This window comes from Trachurus japonicus, chromosome 1 (assembly GCF_045865225.1).
Source record: "Trachurus japonicus isolate A0001 chromosome 1, Traja_1.0".
Lineage (NCBI taxonomy): Eukaryota > Metazoa > Chordata > Actinopteri > Carangiformes > Carangidae > Trachurus > Trachurus japonicus.
The window spans coordinates 9959659-9986414 of record NC_140907.1 but is presented as its reverse complement, the minus strand read 5'-3'; the positions used below and the strand labels follow the sequence as shown (position 1 = coordinate 9986414).

Below are 26756 nucleotides of genomic sequence, written 5' to 3'. Positions count from 1 at the left end.
AGTCATTGAGGAGCAGGTGAAGTTGGAAGGACCATCACTGTCGCAGAGGAGAGGAGCAGGTGGGTGCAGCTGCCTGTCATGGACAGCAGGGGGAGACATGCTGGACTTTCACGAGTCCTGCACATAACTACACAGGTTTAAACCGTTTAAACGCAAAGGCCTTTGGGGGAATTGAGGTTTCACTGATGAAATAGATGTACTCGTGCAGGAGAAAAACCTTGGTAAGTGTAAAACTTAATTTGCGGAGAGTAAACCTCAATTTACAGTTAGAAAACATGGTCACGTCGAGGTGCTAACCTGCTAATGAGCTGCTGCACCAAACTGAATGACATGAAAGATGCATATTTACCTAACCTCATCCTAACATGACTTTCTGCAAGTCTAGCTAATAATGAAGCTAGCACGTGTGGCTATATAATGGTAGTTTTAGCAACGCCAGGGAATTGAGGACAGAAAACAGAACAATTGGAGGTAATAAATATTAAACTGAGCCTACAAACATCACCTGTCAGGTGACATGTTGGCTCAAGTCAGGTCGGTCTCGAGCTCTCTGTGTTCAGCGCTTATTTGAAGCTTTTAAACACGAGTTTTAATCGAGTTTGGTGATTAATGTTCTTCACTAAGTTATATCTGTGCATTATACCGAACCTGCCTCACACAAAAAAAACAACAACAAAAAAACACAAGTGTTTCTCACAAAAATTCGTTAACAAGTGGTGCTCGAGCGCACTTGTGTTCCCCACGTGCTGCCTGGCTGCCATTAGCTACCCGGACCAACTTACCGGCTACAAGCTACAAACTTTTTTCTGTTGGGGCAAAGAGGAGTTAAAGTGGAAACCGTCTCACCAGTCACACACTGTCAGTGCTACAAGGTAATTTATGTATTTAAACGTAGCCTCACTAGCTAAGTTCATAATGATTTACAAATTGCTCAACAGAGTAAATAAGACAGGTGGGAATTAAATGATTGATGGAGTATTGATAGCTGATGGAGTAAAAGCTAATGATATTGAAAAAGTGAGCTGGTGGGTTCTGTGTAGTTCTGTTGAGTACCACTCATGCCAACAAAGCTGTGTATCCATATGTGCTTCATAAGCTTCATCAGTAATTTGTGTGTGTCCTCTCCTGTGCTCTCTGTGCAGTGTCCATGTTAACATGCCGAGGTTCTGTTGGCCAGGACATGAGGTGCAGCTCCTGGGAGGTCTGCAGAAACTTCAGAGGAGCAATGAGTTCTGTGACACCCTGCTCCAGACAGAGGGTGAGGAGTAGCTCGAACTGTGTAGCTGATAACAGAAAGCACAGAGTTCCTACACAAGTATGGAATTTGATTTTATACATTTCCAGGTCTGGAAAAGTATGGAAATTGGAAATTATTGTATGGAAATATGGTCTTAATCTAAAGTTATTTGGGTTAATTATTTTGTATGTGCTACTGTACCTAGCTACAATCTCCTGGAGATTATTTGGATACGTAATGGCATACACATTCAGAATAATGAACACAAATGATTAATTGCATGATTTATTTACATGATACACATCTATTTACTCAGATATCACAAATTATTTTATTTTTTTTATAGAGAAGTCTGAAAATTAGAATCTGGAAAAAGTATGGAATTTGGAAATTTCAAATGTGTAGGAACCCTGAGCATAGCTGAAGGTTCAAATAAATAGGACATCAAATCTAATTTTTTTCCCCACTCATCTACACATTTTTTTCAAGGTATCTCAGTGCCAACCCACAGCTGTGTCCTCGCGGCTCTCAGCCCGTACCTGTCTGAGAAGCTGTCCGCCTCCCCGTCTCCCCCATCAGGCCAGAGGCATCAGGTCCAACTCGGCGCTGTTAAGGCCCAGACTCTGCTGAAACTGGTGGGTCTGCTCTATTCTGGGGAACTGGAGGTGAAAGGAAGCGTAGAGCAGTGTGATGTGCTGGCTGCGGCTCGCCGGTTTGGGATTACAAACCTCGTAGAGGGGCAGAAACTGAAGAGTCAGTGCAGTGGTGGAGAGAATGGCGTTGCAGAAGAAAGCAGGGGGAGGGGTGAACGGGGGGAAATGAAGGATGCACAGGTTCAGGCTGAGGTGGCTGAAAGTAGGGAGACTGATTCTTCAGGTGAAGAGAGAAGTTGCGTATCAACAGGAACGCAGACTGTCACAGCAGGGGCGAAGTCTGCGGACAGTTCTGTTGCTCTCTCTACCCAAACTACACCTCCTACCCCAGAGTCTACACCCTCTGACGCTCAAACCATCACGCACAGTGGAGCATCAAGTGAAGTAGAGATTACATCAAACCAACACTCGAGCAGTTTAACGAATTCAACGTTGGAGTTTGGAGACAATATGTGGGTTTTGTCAGAAGAAGGGACTGAACTGGAGAATAAAAAGAGAGACGGCAGAGATGATGGAGAGCAGCCGGTCCAGGCTGATGAAGAGGAGATGGCAGAAGCAGAAGGACAGAAGTCGGCAGAGAAGGACCATGGAGATGTGAGAGTGGTGATGAAGAGCCTGGCTGAGATGAAACGGCTGCAGCAGGCGATGCAGACCACACAGAGTTCTGTCAAGGTAAGAAGAAGTGATGCATTTGGAATTAATCTGGATTAATCCTTTAGTTACCTGTATTTGTGGACCATGCTACAGATGGAAATGAGTGATTGAGATAAATCTGGCATATTTACTACAAATTAGTATAGGAATACAAAGAATAGGCAGAGTCCCATTACAAATAAAGAATAAATTAAATGTTTCATCTATATTAGTAATGGTTCAACAATGTTTTCAAGCTGTCAGTTTTAAATATATTTGAGTAGACTTCGTTCATACTAATCTTCAACAATTGAAGTAATTTCCAACCATTTCATACAGTCTCCTTCTTACATGTTTTAGTTTAACTCTTCAGATATTATTTCATCTTTACAAGATTGCTTCAGCAAATTCTTCACTTAACTCAGCATCGTTTCAACAATTTATCAGCTCACTCAGCTTGCATCTTTCAACATTCACCCGTATTTCCTTCAGGAAATGCATTCTCTAGTCTGGATTAATCCTTTATAATTACCTGTATTGGTGGACCATGCTACAGATGGAAATTAGCTCTTGAGCTAAATCTGGCATTTTTACAAAAACAGATTTTTTGTATGTTCCTGAATATGCAGAGTCCCATTACAAATAAAGAATAAATGAAATGAAAAAAAAATCCGGCATGCTAGTTACAGTAGGTGATATTACCAGATGATCTATATGTATGAGTTGATCTACAGTGCTGCTTGAAAGTTTGTGAACCCATTGTGTAGTTTAGAGTTTTCAGGGTTTTTTTTGTTATGATTTTCTTATTTTATCATCACCAGTTTTTATATAATGTCAGGGTTATGTTTATCAATTCCATGTCCTTGTTTTGAGGGAACTGTGTGTGTAGCCAGCAGAGTACGTGAAACATGGAATCAGAGTATGCGCAAAAAGTAAGTGAACCCCAGCTGCGTTGGTAAAGTCAAGTATAGACTCAAGTGAAACATGTGGGTGCTGAAGTGATCAATTAAGCAGATCAATCAAATAAGACATGCCGAGGAAAGGTTTTGTAAGATGTGTAAGACAAATCATTTCCACATGGAGGACAGCTCTGCCCAGAAGTTTCACCAAGAAGCACCAGAAAAATAATAAATTAGGTAAGGGCCAACCCACACATCACCTCCAGAGAGTAACGGACGTCTCTGGTAGCATCGGGGATAAACGCACATGCATCTACAGTCAACTTTCAAGCAGCACTGTATATTAGGTAGTATTACCCACTGATCTTAATCATTGTTTACACTTGTTCTTTGTTCTTACACAATGGAACTGACACTTCAGTTGAACCAGTGGAGACATTAAGAACACATTGTGTTTAGTTGTGACTTCCTGTCCTGGTGTTTTTTTAAATTTCCAAACAGTCGTGGTTTCAGGGTGTCGTCAACCTCTCAGCTGCTGTTGTCTAAAGTTCTGACTCATATCTTCGCAGCCCCTCAAGCTCGGTCACGTCAGGCTTGTCAGTTCTACGCCTGAGGAAACAAAGAAGAGCAGGGAAAAAAAAGAAAGAAGGAAATTTAGTTTCATGACAGGATGATTATGACTCAGCTGTGATGTCCCTGTGATGTCCTCAGACTGTCGTCACTCGTGTAGGAAGCCTCCTCTGTGTTCTCGTCATCGCTGCATTTTCTCCTCTTGGTGCAGGTGAAGCTGAGGAGGAAGACTGAAGGAAAGACGTGGGAGGTGGTGAACATCCAGGACTTGGATGAAACGTCCGCTCTAACACAGGTAGATCAGCATGGTGAAGAATTCATACGTTAAGGGGCCGTGTCCACCGGACGCGCTTTCAGCTCTGACAGCGCTCTCAGCGCTGCTTTCCCAGCGCTTAGCGCTCTCTCTCTCCCTCGTCAGAACGCCGCTGTTGCTAGGTTACAAAACGAGTCCTCTGACACTTCCGTGTTCTGGCCTTGTTTAATGTAAACACTACAACGAGTGTCAGAAATACACAATAGCATTAGCAGCAGCTTTTGACATGGACCCTGAGGTCGGCCTACCTTCAATACAAGTGTGGGTCATGATATAAACCGAGCCACGTCTCCGGTTGTGTTGCTGTCGGTAACGTAAGTCCCGCCCCTTCTTGATTCTGATTGGTCAGTGCGGGGAAAAGTGACATTGACGAGCGTAGCGCTGTTCTAAAAGTTGAACAGATTTCAACTCGAAGCGCTCTGAGCGCCGCGACAAAAAGAAGCAAGCGCCGAGGGCGTTTTACCGCCGAGGGCGCTGAGCGCTGTGAGCGCCCAACTCAATAGGGTTTGAATGTAAAGTAGACGCCCAGAGCGCTAAAAACGCGTCTGGTGGACACAGCCCCTATAGCACACGTGTCGCTCGCATTCAGTCTTCAGTCCACACTAGTTAAGAGACACAATCCAATGTTCATGTAGCAGTCACTTTACCTTGGATCACATAGGAAAGTGGGTAAAATTGTCCCTAACCCTATGTAATTGATGTGGTGTTTTTTTTTTTCTTTGTGTTTATTATGAAGTCGGTCTTAAATTTAATTTCAAGTGGCTTTAAAAAAGTCTTGAAAAGTCTTAAATTTAACTTGGCTTAAGCTGTAGGAACCCTGATATTGCAAAAGAGCGTTCCATGTTTACTTTATGCCTTTGGAGATCTGTTGCTTAACAGTTCACATTAACAGAAATTTTTGCATGTCACTGTAAGTAGCTAGCGTCAAGTGCAGTACTGTAGTGTTTCCCACAGGATACGTCTGAGTCTGTCTGTGGTAGCTGACCATGTCCTCCTCCTCCTCCTTCCTGCTGACCCTGTATCAGCTGCCACAACAGCACTGGTCTAAGACTGGACAAGTTGAAACAAATTAATTTGATAGGGTGCTCTTTTGCCAGTGCCTTACGTCTATAGAAATAAATAATGAGCAAAACTCTCCATGCAGGAACGCTCAGTGGTTGGGTGGTTAGAGAACATCCCATGTTTGCTGAGCCTAAAGCAGTGATTGCTGGATCAGCTCCCGATCTTTACTGTGTCTTTCCCCCAGTCTCTCTCCATTGTCTATCTAATGAAGGCACCGGATAGGTTCTTATGTTCATGCTGAACTTGTATGTTGCTCATCTTTGTCATCTTGTAGGATGGCTGCAACAGCGAAAGGCCAGAGGAAGGCCTTTCAAACCATCACCCTCCTCCTTCAACACAAGAAGCAGTCTGTCGCATTCTTCAACCTGCTACCTCCGACCCTCCCAAATCACCAGCCCACCCCACCGCTGACCCTCCCAAATCACCACTACCCCACCCCAACACCACCGCTGACCCTCCCAAATCACTACCCCACCCCAACACCACCGCTGACCCTCCCAAATCACCACTACCCCACCCCAACACCACCGCTGACCCTCCCAAATCACTACCCCACCCCAACACCACCACTGACCCTCCCAAATCACTACCCCACCCCAACACCACCCCTGACCCCCAGCCACCCTCTGGCGACTGCTTCACCCCAAACCAAGCCAGTGGCCTTGATGCAGCTCCACCCCTCCAGCAGCACCAGGGCCCCGTGGAGGAATCTGACGAGCAGATAGAAAAGCTGCTGGAGGACATCATGATGGGCCTCAACATCCTGCCCACCTTGGACAGCAAGAAGTCTCAATTTCCTCAACAGAGCCACAGCAGAGTCCCGGCTGTTCCCCGGGTCCCCGCCCCACAGAGTGACACAGGGCACAGTCAGATTCCTGCTGGCCTCGGTTCAGCAGGATGTGTGCTGTACCAGGATTTGGAGACACAAAGTGACAAGTCATCAGCAGATAAAGGTATGTAGATGTTTTTCTTTGCTGAACCATAAAATAAAGGTGTATTATATTTAGGGATGTACCGATGCATCGGCTGAACATCGGAAAAGGCCGATATTCGCCTCGTTGACTGGCATCGGCCATCGGTATACTGATGGCAGTGGCCGATGTTTGTCTGTTCAGTGGCATATTGTGCTGTCTGGAGCAGAAGCCTGTTTATTTTTTTCTCTCTTTTTTGGGGGGGAATGTGACTCTGCCGAGACATTAGAGGGCGCGTACACTTTGAATTTGTTTAAAGGGATAGTTTAACATTTTGGCAAATTAGCCCATTGCCATAATCCCTACAGTCTTGGAGTAGGTTTGTTATCTTTAATTGTCGGTGCAAGCTGTTTTTAGAACGGCGGAGCAGAGCCGCGAGCTGCTCAGAGCTACGCTACGGAGACTAATGGAATTTCTTGGTTTCCCTCATTAAGGGGACAACGAGGAGTTTGTATTTGGTTACAAAAAAGTCTCATATTAATGTGGATGAATCTACGTTACCCACACTTGTTAATGGGTCCATTTTCGATAAATACATCGTTTTGTCTCTATCGTTATTTTGTTATTATTATTATTATTATTATTAGTGGTGAAATGCTGGGCGAGCCGACCAGCGCTTTCTTACTTTCGGTTTCGCGGACGCTGCCCGGTGGGTCATGGGAATAACACCGCCGAATCGCCGTTTATGAAACTATGACGGTATCTGATCATCTTTGAACCTCCGACTTTAATTCTTGATGAATGAAAACATTCTTGGCAAGGCGTCCGTCTTGTGCCAGTCCAAGAATTTCACCGTGCGCGGAGGCTCATGGTAAATGTAGTGTGAAAACACTTCGCTTTCCAAAATTCCTCGTTGTCCACAATCCAACAACTCCAAAACGCTCTTGTGGACAAGTTGTGACCTGCACATTCACCACGCTATGAGATAATAATGAAACATTACGAGACGGAGTTGTTTTAGAGGTAAATTTTTGCAAAACCACTGATGAACGTTCCTGTCGGGGGCAGTTTTTCAGCAAGCAGTCTCTGCATTTGCCTTGAAAACAACTCTGTCTGGTAACGTTCTGTTATTATCTCATAGCGTGGTGAATGTGCAGGTCACGACTTGTCCATGAGAGCGTTTTGGAGTTGTTCGGATTGTGTATTTGATGAGTTTGATGAGGAAAACCAAGAAATTCCACTAGCCTCCGTAGTGTAGCTCTTAGCAGCTTGCGGCTCTGCTCCGTCGTTCTAAAAATAGCTTGCACCAACAATTAAAGGTAACGGACCTACTCCTAAAACTATAGGGATTATGGCAATGAGCCAATTTGCCAAAATGTTTAACTATCCCTTTACGTCAAGTGACCAAAATTGTCAGTTGTGTGGGTGAAATGACATTTTTGGTTTCCTTTACAATAGAGGAATAAATTACAGGGAAAAAACATCGTTACCAGCATCGGCCATCGGCAAAATTGTCATTTTAAACATCGGTATCGGCCAAGAATTTCACAATTGGTGCATCCCTAATTTTATTTAAATGTATTATCCGTACTAGTAATGTCACAGTTCCTGCTAATGAAATAGCATGTTTTCACTGTTTCCATATGCAGTATACAAGCAACATTGCAGTTCACTATCTGATAGAATGTTTTGGTGTAGGTATGGCATGGTATGATTATAAATGGATATATTCATGAAAAAAACTGGTTCATCAGGACTAGTATGGATGTGCAGATGCTTTTTTGATAATGTAACATGATTACTGGGAAAAAAAAAATCTAAATAACATAACAACAACAATGATTATTTATGTCAAGACATTATATAGTGTGGCATACCAGCCAAACAGGATGTTCCCTTTTGTTCAGTGTGTTACTGGTTCATTTTATTGTCCTTTTGTTTGTTTTTTGTTTTTGTTTTTTTGATTCAGTCTCAAGACAGATTCATGGCAGTCTTCCCACTTGTTGTACAGGTATCCACAGTTTTCTCACAGCTCAGAACCAGCTCAGCTGCTCAAGCCTTTCATCCGTGCTGCCAGACGGTGTGCTACAACTCCAACAGCAACAGTGCTTTGCACCGAATCACTCATCCATCAGATCCATGTGGCAGATGGATGGTATGAGCCAGCAGTGCGCACCACTGCTTAAAAGTCAAGAAGGTCTCCATCCTGAACCGCCCACAGTAAGATCAGTCGCACCCGGAGCTCGCTTCTCCACCGGGCAGAAACTACATTACCCAGCGTTACACGAAGCATCTTCCCTAGACAATGAGCACATCCTTCAGCTTTTACCCTTGAGTAATGAGACATACTCACATCCTCTTCGTTTGCCCTGCTTGGACGACTTGCGGCTCCCTCGATGTCTGTCTCCATTACAGACATTTACTCCATCAACAAAATATCCGCCTGCCCCAAACATCCCAGCTAACCTTGGCATTAAAATTCAGCCAAAGCCATCTCTTCATGGGCCCCCTTGGCTCACAGAAAACCCAGGATCACTGGACTCATCTCTCAGTGCCGTTAGTCGCAAAGAAAATAAAACTGCGTCATTACCACAAGAGACAACCTGGTACCGTTGGTCAAAACAACGGCAGGACAACCTGAATCCCAAACCTTATATGGCAAAAGGTGTGGAAGAGGGACAGACCGCGTCTGCTGGTCAACAAAATGCTTCAGGACTAAAATCTGACCGTAGGAGGAGGAAGGAAGGTGACACTACAGGGGATGCCATCGCCCCTAAAAGGAGGAAGAGAACACACCGCAATAAACCACAAGAGGCTGTCGGTTCTGTCTCGGAATTTAAAAATGTGAAAGTCAGTGATGCAATGAACAGTCACATTAACTTGAGCGTTTGTCAAGTCAGTTTGTCAAGTAACAATGTGCTGGCTAAGGAAAGAGAACTGGCCAACAGCTCTTTGAAGAGTCAGTCTAAATCTGTAGAGGGACGAAATCAACCATCATCCATCACAGAAAGTCAGGGAAAGAAAACCAGAGGGAAAACCGGCCCATCTCGCATCGGAACCAGGGGTTTCTTGAAAAAGGCTCTAGAGTTAAGTGGCACAAGCCCGGGGATGTGTTCGTTTGCTAAACCTATGGCCCACAGTGTGAAGACAGTGGATAAAGAGGGAGTCCAAAAAAGGAAACGTGGAAGACCAAAAAAACTATTCAAAGGGCCTGCCTCTCCAAAGAACCACAGTGAAGAAAGTCAGCAGAAAACGGACAACAGTTTGACAAAGGAAGATTCCGAAAACAAGGACAAAACAAGGAAAAGGTACAAAAGAAGGAGGATCAGTAGAAATACAGATTTGGGCTCAATTGCACTGAAGAGCTCGGCAAGCACTGAGAGCACCAGCAAGCCTGATGAAGATGTTGAGGTTGTCAAACGGCCACAGATGGTCAACCTGAAGGACTTCAAGAACCTTATAAAAAGACAACGCTCAAAAATGAGGAGGTCAAAAAAGAGCCAGGAAACAAATGAAACTGTAAGAGACGGACAAAATGAACCTCGGATCATAGTTGATAAAAATCACAATCTAATTTCCAACGAAGTAATAGATGCGATGAAGAGAACGCTGCAAGAAATTGAAGACAGCTCCAGGTCGAAGGAGACCAGTTTGTTTGGTGAAAACCCTTCAGTGTTTGCCTTTGATGTTTTGGAAGAAGAGGTGGCCCAGATAGCAGCTGAAGGGGAGCAGCCACTGAAGAGCCCTGATGAGGGTAAGGTGTTTGTTCTGATTGACATGGTTCATTTTAGTAGATTTCCAAGCACTTTTTTTGTATTGAGGGCAACAGTGGAGCCTGTGATCCATATGTGGTGTCGTCGAATAAAACAAGTCTCGGCTTTCCTTAACTTCAATTAGAGTTCTTAACAGGCGTCCCGGGGACCCATGGGTGTTGAAGCCTGGAGCCAACGCAGCCCGGCTCACCAGCATTAATTCTTGGTTGGCTCACCTGACCTGAACTTGTCCAAAAAAATAAAATCACCAAATGTGTCGATTATATATAATATATAATCATATAATATATGATTATATATTTATATATATATTTATATATTTTGGACCCGTCAGAATGTCAAAACACTATACTTTTTTTTTCAGTAAAATTAATACTTATTCTGCACCCCTCTAGACGTTCTGTGGATGTATTATTTTTGAAAAATTTATTGTTGTAGCTATAACCTTTAATGAGGACAGCTGTTAGACGATTAGGTGCTGTGTATGTCCTCTACACTGTATGCTCATGTGAAAGGGTTGAAAACAGGTGACACAATATGTAAATAGGACACGATGATGATGATAAGTATTTGTTAGCATAGAAATACAAATTTTAAAATGGATAGTGAAAAGTACAAGTACCTGAAATTAATGCTATGAGGGGAATTGCCCTTTTTTTACAATCAGGACCTTATTTCTAGCATAAAATACGATCATTTACTCACCCAGATAACTTTGGTGTCATTACAAGTTGTTCCGATGAAATTAGATCCAGCCGAGAGCCGCATATATCCATATAATGCGAGAACACGGGGCACGCAATGCAGCCTCTAAATAACGCATTATCTACCGTCAAACTTGTTCATTTCACCAATATTTTGTTATGATATACTAGTGCTATTCCCCTCTGAGTCTGGGATGACCTGTTATCAACATCCGGGGTCTGTAGGTTGATCTACTGACCTCTGATCTGGATGATGTCATCTCCGACTGCTGCCCGGCTCATTCTGATAATAATCATTCTGCTTTGGCATTCGGGTCCATTTTTAGCTCAACTAGCCGGAGCTTTAGTGAGTCCAGGTTGAGGAGAGGAAGCCTGTGGAAGTTGAACTTCATCTAGCTGCTCATTTTGTTCTGACAAGTCAGAAACAAGCAGTAGCAACAAGCCACCCCGGATGGTGATAACAGTTAACCCCGGACACTAGCGTGTCATAACAAAATATTGGTGAAATGAAGGAGTTTCTCTGCAGATACAGGTAATGTGTTATTTAGAGGCTGCATTTCGCTGCCCTGTGTACTTGCATTATATGGATATACGCGGCTCTAATTTTGTCGGAACGACTTGTAATGACACCAAAGTTATCTGGGTGAGTAAATGATCGTATTTTAAGTTAGAAATAAGGTCCAGATTGTAAAAAAACGGCAATTACCCTTTAAGTCCAGTTCTTGGGTGGATGCACTGTATGGCAGGTGTGGAAAGTAACAGTTCCCCAGTGACTCTAGACTCTGCTTGGTGTGTGTTTTTTTTTTTTTTGTCTTTTAGGGACAACCTGTAATGCAGCAGAGTCGGACCCACCACAGAGGACTGTCATCAGTGATGCAGGTTTGTCTTACAGTGACACAGACCTGCCGTCACATCCCACCTCACACCCCCAAACACCTCTGGAAGATGCTGGTGGGAGCAGCAGCACCTCCAGCTGCGATGAAGAACAACAAGAAGAAGAAGAGGAGGAGGAGGAGGAAGAGGAAGAGGACGTGGAGGTGGATGATCTTTACTCACCAGTTAAAGTGCCTCAGACCAGAGAGCACAAAGACGGACCTAACACCATTGACGTCTCTCCAGAAGAGGAAGAGGAAGGGGGAGGGGAAGAGGAAGAGGAAGATATGAATGAGATAGATGTGACTGGAGATGACTCTCAGTAACTTGTGCACGAATGCATAGTTTTATCATTTGTTGAGTTCAGCACTTTTATGTGTCCAGTCTGTTGTTCTCTCTGTTCTGCTCTTATTTCTGTTCACTGAGATGTGAAGTTATATGTAATAGATTTGTACATCCCTCTTTTTCTGTAGCTTTTTATCATCAGTTGTCTGGCTGTTGTAAGCTCTGTCCATTGAAGAAATGCCGTTTTAGAGCGTTCATTTAGTTCAAGACACAAGGTTGAAATAGTTGTTGAATTTTTTATTAATAATATGCTTAAGCATTAATAACTCTGAAAGAGTATGCATGTTTATATTTACTGTTTGTCAATATTTTATTGATTTTTACATTCTGAGTGAAATTTGAATTGTCAGACTGATTATGGGGGAAAAAAAGAAAACACACCTCAGTGGTGCTTGTCTCTAAGTAACTACAGTGGAATAACAACTTAACTACCACAACTACTGTAGAAAAACAAACTTATTTTGAGCCAGTACTTTTGTAAAGCGCATCGTGTTTAATGTAAATGACCCAGTTCTGGTTTAATAAAAAAAGAGTAGTCCACCAGAGGGCGCACTGTTTTCCTCCGCCGTGTCTGAATCAATCTGAATCCAACTTTATTGACAGCGGAAGTAGCAGAGGAAACCGTACACACGTGTTTTCTTGCAGATTTGAAGGTTACGGAAGAAGCAGCGGGCAGGATTGTTGCAGGCTGTCCGCTGGAGAGGGTCGTCAGGACGGAGAGCAAGCGGTCAGAGCCCGGTGTGAGCAGCAGCAGCAGCAGCAGCGAAGCGCAGACATGGATCCTATGAAGGCCCAGCAGCTGGCGGCCGAGCTGGAGGTGGAGATGATGGCTGACATGTACAACCGGTAAAACCACGAGCCGCTAATCACTCAGCTAGCTGTGTCTTATTTATGGCACCTAACTGTCCCATGGCCTTCATTCATATAGTCTGTCTATGGTCTGGACCCACGCGTGAGGTGGTCACAGCAGCTCTCACATACTGTATTCGTAGATTCACTGAACCAACACAAATGAAGTCAACCGGTGCTGTTGGTTACATTTCGGTTACATTGCAGTTAGAGCAGCTCAGTGCAACTGTACAGTGTAACATTTACTGCATACCGTAGCTATAGATTAGGTCGTGCACTGTGTGTGTGGGTGTGTTGCTGCTGCCTATTTCCAGCCAAGCCCAATGTGAAGTCTTAAATCAGTCTATAAATATATCAATATTATATGACTATACAATTTGAATGAATAATGACATTAGGCATTCGCCTTAATTATAATTTTAATTAATGAATTAAAAATGGAGACTAATTAAAATGTGTAAAAGATATTCTTCTTCCATTAATCAACAGTAAGTTGGTACAGTATAAAATCAGTGATTCATCAACATAAAATTATATGCAATCTGCTATAATCCTGTAAAAGATGAAGAGTTTGAGGTCTTACCTGTTAATGAGAGTTATTTTGGTTTTCCTCACACTTGAGGTTAATGCTCATAAGAAAAGAATGATGACAATATGGATATCAGACATCATATTAAAGGTCCAGTGTGTAAAATGGGGAGAAAACTGAGTGGGACTATTTCAGGAGCATCGAGCAATGAGGTGAAGATCTAAACCATTTTACGATACCGTATGTCTGCTGTTTCCTACTCCTTTTCCTTCTGCCTTCTTATTTTTTATTTTACCTTTATTTTACCAGGCAGATTGCTTGAGATAAAAAAAATCTCTTTTACGAGCAATTTATTTATGAACGCGAAGCACACTCTCTGGCTGGCTGGATTTTCCATCCGGGCTGCCGTACAAACATGGTGGCGCAAGATGGAAACACTCTCTAAGCAAAACCCTTGCTATATATAAAAGAATAATTATAAGGCTACGAAAACCAAACAATTTTTATTTATAGCGCTTATACACTTGTAAAAATATATTCATGGGTAGTATTCAGATTTTGCCAATAAACCTTGCCAATTATAATACACACTGGATCTTTAAGATGCTCTGGCACACAGGCACAGTGAAGCTGCTTATTAGTTCTCTTTGAGGAAATAATTTGAATTAATAATGATGTTAGGCACCCATTTTAACATGATTTTAATTAGTGTAAGGATGGGGACTGTTGTGTAAAATATTCTTCTTCCAGGTGCATAGGTTTTTTGAAGCCTGGAGAGACATCAGGTGAGCAGCTGTCACACTGCTTTGTGTTTAAAGATGGTTAGGCTTACACTCATCATAAAGCTGTGACTTAGTGATTAAACAAGACGTTGGTTTTAGAGGTTTCAGGGGAGCTCCAGTGAAGCGTGTGCGACGTTAAAGCAGACCTGTTAATAGCTGCTTCTGGTCAGATCGTACATATCTCAGGGCTTCATGTGACAGGCTGACACAGAGATCCGACTCTAACGCCCCTCCAATTAATACTGCAAAGTATAAAAATGAAAAATGATCTCCACCACAACAACATAACAGTGAATGAAACACAACTACTCCTCACTGTCACAACTGATTCAGACACTCTATCAGAAATAATGACCGTGCATCAGTGGATGTGTGATGTGCAGGATATCGTGGCTGACTGCATTTGCTGCACATTTAGTTGTCAGGACATTAACTCTGACTGTGTTCCAGTCCACATCTGACAAAGACACTATTGACTTATTATCTTTATACCGGTAATTGATGTGACAGTATTGGTTCAAGACTTCACTGATATTTGCAGGAAGTTAGTGCAGTATAGGCTCAACGATTCATCAATATGAAATAATCTATCAACTATAATCCTGAGTTTGAGGTTTTAACTATTTAAATAATATGCTTGGTCAAGGAAAGTTACTTTCTCACACTTGAGGTTAATGATCTTTTTGGAAATGCAGTAATTCCAACAGTTTTGGATTTGTTCATAAAAAAAGAACAAATCAAGGAATCACTTTTTATGTACCAAGTGATGATCACTATGGATGATATACTGTATATTTGAGACATACGTAGATGCTCTGGCACAGTGAAGCAGCCTATTAGTCCTCTTTAAAGGCTGCCTATTTCCAGCCAAGTCGTAATACATATAAAGGGGCAGCAGTGGCTCAGGCGGTAGAGCGGGTCGTCCAATAATCAGAGGGTTGGCGGTTCGAATCCCGCTCTCTCCCAGTCTCTGTCGTAGTGTCCTTGGGCAAGACACCTAACCCAACTTGCCTCGTGTGCATGCGTATGAATGATCATGGTGGTGGTCGGAGGGGCCGTTTGGTGCGAAATGGCAGCCACGCTTCCGTCAGTCTGCCCCAGGGCGGCTGTGGCTACACACGTAGCTTACCACCACCGGTGTGAATGTGGTATGAATGAATAATGGTTACTGTACGCGCTTTGGGTATCGGGTAACGGTAGAAAAGCGCTATATAAATGTAATCCATTATTATTATTATTATTATTATTATAAAATATGAATATAAATAAATTGATTATATATAAATAATTTGAATTAATAATGACATTAGGCATCCACTTTAATATCATTTTAATTAATGTAAGAATGTAGACTAATTAAAAATGTGTAAAATATTCTTCTGCCATTAATCCTCCTTACTTTATCTGTACATGCAGGAATGATCTTTTTAGAAATGCTGTAATTCCAACAGTTTTGGATTTGTTCATAAGAAAAGAAAACATTAAGGAACCACTGTTATCAAGTGATGCTGACTATGGATTATATATATCAGACTTCATATTAAGATGCTCTGGCACAGTGAAGCAGCCTGTTAATCCTCTTCATCTTCACCTGGTTCCCTTTCTCCCAGAATGACCAACGCCTGCCACAGGAAGTGCGTACCGCCACATTACAAGGAGGCCGAGCTGACGAAGGGCGAGTCGGTGTGTCTGGACCGCTGCGTGGCCAAATACCTGGACCTTCACGAGAAGCTGGGACGCAAGCTGACGGAGCTCTCGGTCCAGGACGAGGAGACGATGAGGAAAGCTGCTGTCGGGAGCGGCTAGAGACACTGATGAGATGGGCGGGGGGGGGGGGGGGATTACTAGGTCACGGGATGGGTTAGCAGCTCTCTCCAAGACGAGAGAGTGGTGTTTTAAGTAAAGGGTGGGTAAATAAAAACATGTAAACTTAATACTGGGGTCCACTGAGACAAACCACCTCCTCTACTGTGGTAGAGGACGTATAGAGGACAGGACTGGAGGACACGCCGGAGCGCTTGGTGAAGCGGCAGCATGTTTCGGTACAGGGAGCGACCCGACGGCCTCTCTGGATCGGTCTGTACTGTTCTCCACTCAGGTCGGCCTAAAGAGTCACCGGAGAGAAGAGAGACGGAGAAACATGCAACAGTGTTTCTCAGTCATACTTTGTGCTTGTTTTCAGCTGCTCAGAGCACAGGAAACTCCAACACGTTGTTGAATGCTGTTGAAACGTAGCTACCAACTAACATCAGGTTAAAACAAACACAAAGATGATGTCATACTCAGTCTTTGATCCCAAAATGACCCTCTGGACTAAACATGGACCCTCTTCATAAGGTTGCAACACAACATTACATTGAGTCAAACATTTCTCAGTTCTGTTATGCATACAAAGTAGTACCAGCATGAACATGCACTGAATGAGCTGCAGTACGGTGTGAGCCGTCATGTCTTATAACACACCGTGTAGTTTACAGTTTACGCTCTTCAGCCCTGAAGCGAAGCGACTACGGTCCCGGCCCACGGCTCGGTCATTTTGGTTACACGGACGTGTATTGAAGTTGGATTGAACTTTGCTCTCGTGTCATACCTGTGAAGACTGTGTTGTATGTCAGTGGACCATGTTTTTGACTGTGATGTTTTTTCTTTGTTGTTTTTTTTCTGTGCTAACCACCGTGACACAGCTTTTATCTACATATTAGAGAAGCTGCAGTGTTTCATTGTTGTCGAGTACTCTAATTAAAGGAAGTTGTACTTTATACAAACATGTGGAGGTATTGCAGTGTTTTCTTTCCCACTGGTGCGACCCTTTCCAGTGATGGGAATAACGGCGTTATTAACGGCGCTACTTTTTTCAGTAACGAGTAATCAAAAAAAGCATAACACCATTACCGTTATGACAATAAAATACACTCTTACTTGACTCAAGAAGTCCCGTCACAAAATAATACACCCGTTAAAGTGTAGCTATGTTATAGTATACACTTTTTTTTTCAAGTCCATCAACTAGTTGGAAAAAAAGCAGTTTATCTTTTTTAAAGTATATTTTTCGGCTTTTTTTTTGCCTTTATTTGATAGTGATGACAGTAGAGATAGACAGGAAATGGGGAGGCAGAGAGAGGGGGAATGACACGCAGGAAAGGTCTGCCCGACGCGGGATTCGAACCGGGGACGCCTGCGGCGAGGACTGTAGCCTCTACATGGGGCGGCCGCTATACCCACTGCGCCACGCACCGCCCCAAAAGCAGTTTATCTTAACCAACTTACTCAGTATTTGTGCAGAAGAATACTGAATGAGTTGGTTAGTTCCAGATAAATGGGAGGTTAGGGGGCGTATCCAAGTAGTTTGACATCTTTGAGCTTTTTTAAAGGTACAATATGTAAGAATGTGGCCAAAAACGGTTACTGCCATCAAATTCAAAACACAGCGATCTCATTTTTTCTCCCAGCCGTAGCGGCAACTCAGTGGAAGCAGACTGAGGCTGAAACGCCACTGAAGCCGCCGTGACTGGGAGAGAGGGCTAGGTGGCGCAACATGTAAACACGTAAATTCAAAACATAAACATGATTTGCAGTCTGCAAAAAAAGATTTTTAATGTGAATACTCAGGCTGTACTATTGTTGTTGGTGAGTTCATCATGTTATATGAACATTATTCCTGAGTCTCTGTGACATATTAGGAGGATTTTACGGCCAGTTGCTTTACATTTCTTACATACTGTACATTTAATGCAATTGTTACTTTTCCTTGTAGTTTTTACTTTTATAATGAATTTTTTTTAGTAATTCAGTAAAACTCAGTTACCTTTTGGGGAAAGTAACTGGTAACTATAACTAATTACTTTTTTTTTTTTAAGTAACGTTCCCAACACTGTCTCTCAGTACAGGCAGGAGGAAGGCAGTGCTTATTAAACATGTGCCTGTACCTTTAAGACAAACGCTGGGGCAGTTTTCAGTGAGGAAGTGAACACAACAGAGTTTCGTTTCCCCCGCGAAAGTCTTATTTATACCTGTCACTTGTGCGTCAGAAAGGGGAACCAAGAGCTGACAATCTGAAAGTGACAGGGACAGAGTTGTCCTGTCTCTGTCTCTGTCTCTGTCTCTGTCTCTGTGTCTCGGCTGGACAGATCCTGTGCGTGTTGTGCCCGAGAGGAGCCCAGCAGCAGACATGGTGAGTGATGTCCATAATGTCTTTTTACCGTGGTGAGGGGCATAGACATAATATGGGTGACAGGTTGGTGTGTTTTTTTATACCAGTTCGTAGACACCTCTACACTGACACTTCTGCAAAATGCACTTAAACGCAACATTTCAGACTCAGAGCAGGCGTGTCAGGGGGAATGGAAAGTAAGTTTATAAAGTTAAACGCACTTCTCTAACGTGAGGTTTTTGTGGAGTATTAGAGACTTATAACAACGTAGAAAATCTTTTAACCCATCGCATCGATTAATACAATACAGTGCCGTGTATTCCCCTTCCTGATTTCTAAGTCTTTTGCATTTGTCACACTTATTTGTTTACGATCATCAAACTAATTTGGATAGCCTATTAGATATAGGTAACCCAAGTAAATATAATTTTCAGTTTTTAAATGATGATTTAATTTTTTCTGGCCGTATTTGAAAAAGTAGGCTAATTGCTCCTCTAAATGGTGAACTAACTGTGATAAACCTGTTGAGCTCTATGTCACTGTCCACACCCAGCCTGATCACTGCCAGACTGCTGAATCCCTTCAATAGAGCCTGTTTGCATGATGTGAAGTAAGGTAATTCTCAAAAACCAAAACATCATGCCGCAATCTAAAGAAATTCTAGAAAAGATAAAAAACAAAATCATCTATCTAACAAAATAATTTATCAGTCTGGAAAGTGTAACAAAGGCCATTTCTAAAGCTTTGGGACTGCAGTGAACCACAGTGTGAGCCTTCATCCACTAATGCAGAAACCCAAGAGTGTTTGACCTTGAGGTCACGAATTGACTGCCAGACGTTCACCTTTGAACTCTCACATGGATGCAGTTTTTGCCTCGTCTCTTCCTTATTGTTGAATCATGAACCAAGTGAGGCCTGCAGGTCTTTAGAAGTTGTTTTGGGGTTTTTTTTTGTGACCTCCTGGATGGATGGGTTGTTGCTGCTGAGTATTTTGGTAGGGCGGCCATCTTGGAAAGGTTTTCACCACTGTTTCAAGCTTTCTCCATTAGTGGATAAAGGCTCAGGTTGGCTGGAGTCCCAAGGCCTAAGAAATGACTTTGCAACACTTTCCAGACTGATAGATGTAAATTATTTTCTTTTTTCATCTCTTTTTGAAATGTCTTAAAGCAGAAGTAAGTGATATATTTGTGTTAATATAAGTCTTAAATAGTTATATCTTCCGACAGCAATCACTTACATAGAGTGTTTGGACTGAAACACGGGTCTGTCAGTCACTCTGCTCTGCTCTGAGCCCAGGAGAAAACATTTATCGTATCCTACAGTTTTTATCCAATGAGGAGAGAGAACGGCATGAAGGGCTGTGTGTGCAGCCAAGGGACGCCGTGAATGTGGCGACGTAGGGACGAGGACTGTTATGGTGCGTTCAAGGAAACTCGTAACTCCTGTTTTTCCGACCTGTGTTCACGAGTCGGAAGTTACGAGTGGCCGTTATAGTGACTTTCACAGGTAAAACAGGTCGGAAAGACACGAGTGGGTTGCCTGAAACGCTACAAAGTCGTAAGTTGTGACTTGAAGCTGTAATTTACGATTTCAAAAGCCTGCCTGGAACGCAGCATTAGCGAAAACGACCGGATCGCTTACTTCTGCTTTAAGATCGCAGCATGATGTTTTGGTTTTTTAGATCTTTTAGCCTACTTTACTTCATGCAAACAGGTTTGAAGTGATTTGTTGATTCAACAGGTCTGGCAGTGATCAGGCCTGGGTGTGGACAGTGACATAGAGCTCAGCCAGCTTTCAAAAAATATAGGTTTATCACAGTTAGTTCATGATTTAACAAGGAGCAGGCAATTACTTTTTCACATACGGCCAGGTAGGTTTGGATAGCTTTTTTCCCTTTAAAGATTTAATAATCAAAACTGCATTTTATACATTTACTTGGGTTATCTTTGTCTAATATCCAAATTAGTTTAATTATCGTAAACATTTAAGTGTGACAAATATGCAAAAAATGAAGAAATCAGGAAGGGAAAATACTTTTTGACCACACTGTATGTGTTACTATTTACCATTGGGGGCCCCTTAGTGTTGGTGTACACCACACCCTGGGGCCCCACTGAAACAATTAATGTAACTCTGTGCCTTTACCTTTTTGCTCCAAGTCTTTTTATTATAGAAAGACAGTGTACAAAGTACATAAATTCAAAAGCAGAAATGATCAGAAATGATCAGAAATGGTGCCTTTACCTTTAAGACACACTTAGAATCAACAGGATCATCAACCTTGTTTTAACCATAACTAAGGATCAATTCACTTATTATGATAAAATACATTTATTACATTTTATATACGTGTGTATATATATGCTGTATCATATATCAGTACATCAGTACTTCAGTACTTCCTCCATATACCTGGTATTCAAGTGACACAGCTTAGAAAAGTACAACTCAACACAGCATGTCAGTACAAAAAGCAAGTCATGAAGTCCAAGGAACTCTCTGTAGCTGGCCTCTGTGATAGACATGTGGTGAGGCCTGGATCATGGTAAAGGTGTGAGACAGAGTGGCCTGAAAAAAATGTGAAGTTTAGATCCAGAACTGAACAGTCAAACAGTGGGTAAGAGAGCAAGAAGAACCATCATCAAACCAAGCTGCAATTTCCATAAAGCAAATTACTAGATTGATTACTCAGTTGTCAAAATTTTTGCAGCTTAATTTTTTACATAAAAAAAAAGGTGAACCCAACATTTCAAAGAAAACACACATGCCCTAATCTGGACTAAGAACTTCTTCCTGTGGATGTGACATTATTATTCATGAATGATATTTACATTATAGTTCCTGTATCTGTATGAATACAGATACAGGAACTATAATGTTTTAACAAAGGGCACAGATACTTTTACTATCAATATGATTGATAATTGCTATATAATTTACATTCTCTTTTCAAATCAAATTTCTTTTCTTCACGATCCAGCCATCCATCAGAGCACCAGACAAATTGGCATCTTGTATCTTATTTTTTTCTCATTGAGATGTAACAGATTTGACAACTCTAGTCACAGGTGATATATCTTAAAATAATCTTAAAAGTCATTTTACAGAGACAGACATCACAGTTGTTTGATCTGGGTGATAACAGAAAGTGGACTTAAAGCAGAAGTAAGTGGTCCGGTCGTTTTCGCTAATGCTGCGTTCCAGGCAGGCTTTTGAAATCGTAAATTACAGCTTCAAGTCACAACTTACGACTTTGTAGCGTTCCAGGCAACCCACTCGTGTTTTTCCGACCTGTTTTACCGGTGAAAGTCACTATAACGGCCACTCGTAACTTCCGACCGGTGAACTCGTACCAGATCGAACTGGTACGACTTCACAGTCGGAAAAATACGAGTTTCCTTGAACGCACCATAACAGCCCTCGTCCCTACGTCGCCACATTCACGGCGTCCCTTGGCTGCACACACAGCCCTGCATGCCGTTCTCTCTCCTCATTGGATAAAAACTGTAGGATACGATAAATGTTTTCTCCTCGGCTCAGAGCAGAGCAGAGGGACTGACAGACCCGTGTTTCAGACCAAACACTCTATGTAAGTGATTGCTGTCGGAAGATATAACTATTTAAGACTTATATTAACACAAATATATCACTTACTTCTGCTTTAACTGTCCAGTAATCCAGTGTGCTACTTGTTTTGGTCACTAGATGGAGGCAACAGACGGAGATGAGCAAGTCAGAGATGTTGAGCATCTCATAGTGCCTCCTAATGGCGGTATGAATGAACTGCTGAATGTGGGGCAAGAGGACAACATTCAAGGAGAGGTGAGCTCAGCTGTACTGTGAAAAAAACACCCGCACCAGTTTCTGCCAACAGCTTCAAGTGAAAGGAAAACACACTCCTCAGGCGTAAAAAGCAGTTGTTTTCTTGCTTTCCGTAGATGGAGGAGTTCTTGGGTCCACAGGCAGAGTACAACGAGGAGGAAGAGGAGAAGAAGTACTACAGGAGGAAGAGGCTGGGTGTCATCAAAAATGTTCTTGCAGCCAGTGTTGGCGCCATGATTGTGTACAGTGTGTATATGGGTGAGTGTGTCAGGAGAAACGAAGAAGAAGAGAGTGGACAAAGGAATACAAACAGGCACAGCTGCAAAATCTGTGTTCTTTAAAATCTATCTTTGTGTGTGTGTGTGTGTGTGTTAAAGGCCTTCTGCAAATGCAGCTGATCCTTCATTACGATATGACCTACCGTGAAGTGAAGTACAGCAACCTAGGCCTAGAAGACATTGACCGCAAGATGCTGATGGGCATCAACGTCACACCCATCATAGGTCTGCTGTACACCCCCGTCCTCATCAGGTAGACACACACACATCAGCACACACACAATCTGTAACGGTCAGACCTTTCTCCCTGATGTGATCGTCCTTGCCCTCTCCACACATGTACACTCTGTCTGAACGCTGTCTCTCTCAAGGTTTCTAGGCACTAAGTGGATGATGTTCCTGGCCTCAGGGATCTATGCGCTTTTTGTCTCGACCAATTACTGGGAGCGTTACTACACCTTGGTTCCATCAGCCATAGCTATCGGTGTGGCTATTGTACCGCTGTGGGCCTCCATTGGAAATTACATCACAAGGTGAGAAACGGGCTGGGTGGGTGAATATGTCATGAACTATGACATCGCACACAGTTTACTGAAGGTGGACCAGCAGAGGTGACTGGGATCACAGTGGGTGTATGAGTTATGTCAGATTCACTTTCACCATGCAGCCTCACCGATTCAACTGTTTACCACCTTTTCAAAAAAAAAAAAAGGAATTTATTAATGGACATTGTACATAGTATATGCTGGATTATAGCCACGGCTAATTTCCGTCTGTTGCCCCCAGGCAGGTTGTTGTGATTCATGAAAAAAACACTGATGCGCGTTCCCGTCGGGGGCAGTTTTCCGGCCTCCAAAACAACTCCGTCTCGTAATGTTCCGTTATTACCTCATAGCATGGTGAATGTGCAGGTCACAATTTGTCCACCAGAGCGTTTTGGAGTTGTTGGATTGTGTATTTGATGAGTTTGATGAGGGAAACCAAGAAATCCCAGTAGCGTAGCTCTGAGCAGCTCGCAGCTCTGCTCCGCCGTTCTAAAAATAGCTTGCACTGACAATTAAAGGTAACAAACCTACTCCTAAGACTAGGTAATATGACAGTGGGCTAATTTGCCAAAATGTTGAACTATCCCTTTAATGAAGAACATGCACATGCAAGTACAGCAAAACAAACAAACAAAACTAAAGCACCTCTAGGGTAGTACATATCAAAATCAGTAGTGACCATAAGAAGAAGAGAAAAAACAGATTAAAGCCTCACACATTGGACCCTACAGCCCTTCACCTTATTGCCCACCACCAAAATTACACAAAGCGGAATATTTGTGTTAAAGCAGAAGTAAGCGATCCGGTGGTTTTGGCTAACTTCCTGTCAGCAGATGGAGTTAGCAGTCCCCGCCCTCGTCCCTACGTCACCACATTCACGCGCATCCCTTGGCTGCACACACAGGGTCTCATTCATGAAACGTGAGTAAATCTGTGTGCAGATTTGCACATAAAAGCTCACGTTACTAAAACTCTACTCCGGATTCATGAACGGTGCGGGAAACTCAGATTTGATCGTAAACACATGTGTAAGATGATGAATCCCAACCCATCGTAAACTAACAACACGCCCCCGGTGATCAGCAATTAGCATAGATCTCCATACATGAATAGCCATATAAGGAGACAGTGACCACCATATTAGGAGGTAGGTGCATCCTGCTCACCTGCGGCCATGACGCAAACGAGGAAAGAGGGAGAGAGAGAAAAAAGAGAGATCACGGATCGAAGTCATTTTGGGTGAAGTGGAGTCCAGAAAAAATATTTAATTCTCTTCTGTTAGTAGTGGTGTGACTGGGACAGGTCAAAGGCTGGAGGGAAGAAACAGATTTAGTGAATTAAGTATCCTTGGTTTATTTAATAACCGTTTAAGAAGTAAAGCCAGAATAGTTCGATATGAAACATGAAAAAAAAAACTACAGAGCTACAGCAGCGACGGGAGGAGGAGGTTCTTCACAGCCTCAGCTGTAGAGGAGCATGGTTGTATCAACACATGAAGTTATATAGGCAGGTTATAGAAGCACCAGCCGTCTGTCACAGCTCCATCCAAACCGGTGCTGACTGCGCTGCTGAGCAGGGTGAAGTTTGCGCCCACCGAGCGTGTTGCAACACAAAAAAGTTTTTTCCGGTTTTATATCAGATTATTTTCATCATAAGATGGAGCCTTGACGTGTTTGTGCGTGTCCGATCCCTAAAACGTCTCTCTCTCCAAATATTTCTAATTGTTTGTCATGTTTAAATTACGTGTTTCAAAGGCATCAACGTATTTTGAACATGAGAGAGAGTAATATGGATTAAAATTGTAATTTTCAACAGTGACAAGCAGTATTTCTTTGCATTCCTACATTTACACAAGCGCTACACACAGTCCGGAGCAGGTGTAGATTTTGTGAGTAGCTACGAAAAAATCAGCACTACTAAAAGATTGATGAATGTGGAAATCCACGTAAATTTGCGCTGCTCAGGGTTTACACGCAAATCCGTGCTGCTCACGTTTCATGAATGAGACCCACAGAGAGGACCGCCCCTTTATGCCTCATTGGATAAAGGTTGTAGGATACAAGGAAAGTTTTCTCCTTGGCTTACAGCAGAGCGGAGTGACTGACAGACCCGTGTTTCAGACCAAACACTCTATAGAAGTGATTGCTGTCGGAAGATAGAACTATTTAAGATTTATATTAACATAAATATTCCGCTTACTTCTGCTATAAAATGTTACATTCTTGTCTTGTTTGTCTCTGTGGCCTGTGTTATCTTCACACTATAGTATACAACCACTACAGGAAAAAAAAAAGAAAATGAATTTTCATGTGTACAGGTAAATGCACAGACACTACCACACACCTCAAACTTTGTCCTCTCACACCAACCTGCAGGATGGCGCAGCAGTACTACGAGTACGCCAACTACAAGGAGGAGCACGTGCAGGAGCAGAAGAAGCTTCCTAAAGGAGTGTGTCACAGCTACATCATCGTCTTCCACTCCGTCTTCAACATCATCTTCCACGTGAGTGTGCAGGTGGTGTACAGTACTGGGTCAGACAAGATGTTTATACTGCTCTTGGAAAATACACCTTCTTCTCTCTCTCCCTCATCAGCTGAGTTTTGTCTTTGCGGAGTTCCCCATGCGTCTCGTCCTCCATGGATACCTGCACGACGACAAGCACATTCTCTGCAACGTCAAATCCTGTGGTAAAGACGCATGTCACTTCATGTCCTCCACTGATGAATTATTACACACAAATAACCACAGGACAGCAGTGTACAGAGATTCACTCCATACTGTCCAATGAGATGCAAACAGTTAGCTGCTAAGGCAACACTGTTAATGACCAGTGTGGCTGCTGAAGCAACAAGATGCTAAATACAAGATAGTGTAACAGTAGCACATGAAGCAGAGATGTCAGTTTAGGGTTCTGACTCAGTAATATTATCAATGCAGAAATAACTATTTAACATTAGTTAACATAGGCTCACTGTAAGTCACTGGTCATAACAGACCAATTGAGACTGTTGCACCAAAACACTAGAGTGCAATTAACTGAGCAAGGGTGGTTTTATTTACAACAAAATCAATGTTTGATTAATTTATATCAAAGGGATAGTAGCATTTTTTTTAAAGTGGGGTTGTATGATCTACAAATAGCCCCCAAGTACTTTAATTGCAGTAGAAGACTCTCTGCACTCCTCCCGTTAGCAACGCCTGCCCAGAGATTTAACATACAGTGTTGTGAACAGACCCAAAGAAACGGCCTATTTTCGCGGCCTAAAAGAGGTTTTACCTGGAAAAAAATACACAGTTCCATTGTTCGCTGTAATATAATTTTTTCCAGCCCCTCAAAGTGCGGGAAAAACACAGTTTTTATTTGGACCTAACCAACTGCTGATTGGCGGGCACTAACCCTGGGCGGAGGGATACGTGAGTTGGTTGGGTCCAAATAAAAACTGTGTTTTTTTGAATTGTGAGAAATGTTGTCCGTAGTTTATAGAAAAAATACTTGATGTACTGCGCTTTTAAGGTGTAAAAATATATCTTTGATTCCCAGAGTGCCTTGCACATGCACGCAGCCCTAGACTCTAGCTTCAACACAGAACCAGTTTCTTTGCGTTGCATGAAGTAGAAGTACATTTGCCTTCATTCATTATACTTTAGTAGAGAGCAGTGCAATAAAGGAAGAACAAGCTGTCCTCCCAGAGCTGCTGTAAAACCTGTTTATTTATGCAGAAATGTTTTTTCTCGCTGCCTCACGTCTTGCAACAGTGCTTCCTCTTTATAAAAACAGAAGCAGGAGGAAATGATGCCACAGGTGACTTCTTCACAACACAGGAG

General features: G+C 42.6%; 3 protein-coding genes across 3 annotated transcripts in view; all 3 read left to right on the top strand.

The window, feature by feature from the left end:
* Nucleotides 1-137: 137 nt before the first annotated feature.
* On the top strand, nt 138-12503 carry LOC146991382 (uncharacterized). Its single transcript, XM_085788882.1, has 7 exons — nt 138-221; nt 1143-1258; nt 1727-2562; nt 4204-4287; nt 5642-6320; nt 8290-10032; nt 11575-12503. The coding sequence occupies exons 2-7, from the start codon at nt 1156-1158 to the stop codon at nt 11952-11954; spliced, it is 3825 nt and encodes a 1274-aa protein (XP_085645008.1). The 5' UTR covers nt 138-221; nt 1143-1155; the 3' UTR covers nt 11955-12503.
* Nucleotides 12504-12566: 63 nt separating this feature from the next.
* Nucleotides 12567-16163, top strand: timm10 (translocase of inner mitochondrial membrane 10 homolog (yeast)). The gene is made up of 2 exons (XM_085764703.1): nt 12567-12819; nt 15744-16163. The coding sequence occupies exons 1-2, from the start codon at nt 12749-12751 to the stop codon at nt 15937-15939; spliced, it is 267 nt and encodes an 88-aa protein (XP_085620829.1). The 5' UTR covers nt 12567-12748; the 3' UTR covers nt 15940-16163.
* Nucleotides 16164-18163: 2000 nt separating this feature from the next.
* The window catches only part of unc93b1 (unc-93 homolog B1, TLR signaling regulator), a 36459-nt gene continuing 27866 nt past the window's right edge, over nt 18164-26756 (top strand). Inside the window, exons 1-7 of the mRNA XM_085764575.1 lie at nt 18164-18304; nt 21989-22105; nt 22222-22363; nt 22483-22636; nt 22755-22916; nt 25304-25433; nt 25525-25618. Of these exons, the coding sequence (XP_085620701.1) occupies nt 18302-18304; nt 21989-22105; nt 22222-22363; nt 22483-22636; nt 22755-22916; nt 25304-25433; nt 25525-25618 (802 nt within the window). The 5' untranslated portion in view covers nt 18164-18301. The remainder of the gene's footprint in view (nt 18305-21988; nt 22106-22221; nt 22364-22482; nt 22637-22754; nt 22917-25303; nt 25434-25524; nt 25619-26756) is intronic.

Bases quoted from the DNA above. Each gene is read 5' to 3' on its own strand.
- LOC146991382 (XM_085788882.1), top strand. From the start codon at position 1,156: ATGCCGAGGTTCTGTTGGCCAGGACATGAGGTGCAGCTCCTGGGAGGT. The intron at 1,259-1,726 runs GTGAGGAGTAGC...ATTTTTTTCAAG, and splicing joins CACCCTGCTCCAGACAGAGG to GTATCTCAGTGCCAACCCAC. The intron at 6,321-8,289 runs GTATGTAGATGT...CTTGTTGTACAG, and splicing joins CAAGTCATCAGCAGATAAAG to GTATCCACAGTTTTCTCACA.
- timm10 (XM_085764703.1), top strand. From the start codon at position 12,749: ATGGATCCTATGAAGGCCCAGCAGCTGGCGGCCGAGCTGGAGGTGGAG. The intron at 12,820-15,743 runs GTAAAACCACGA...CCTTTCTCCCAG, and splicing joins ATGGCTGACATGTACAACCG to AATGACCAACGCCTGCCACA.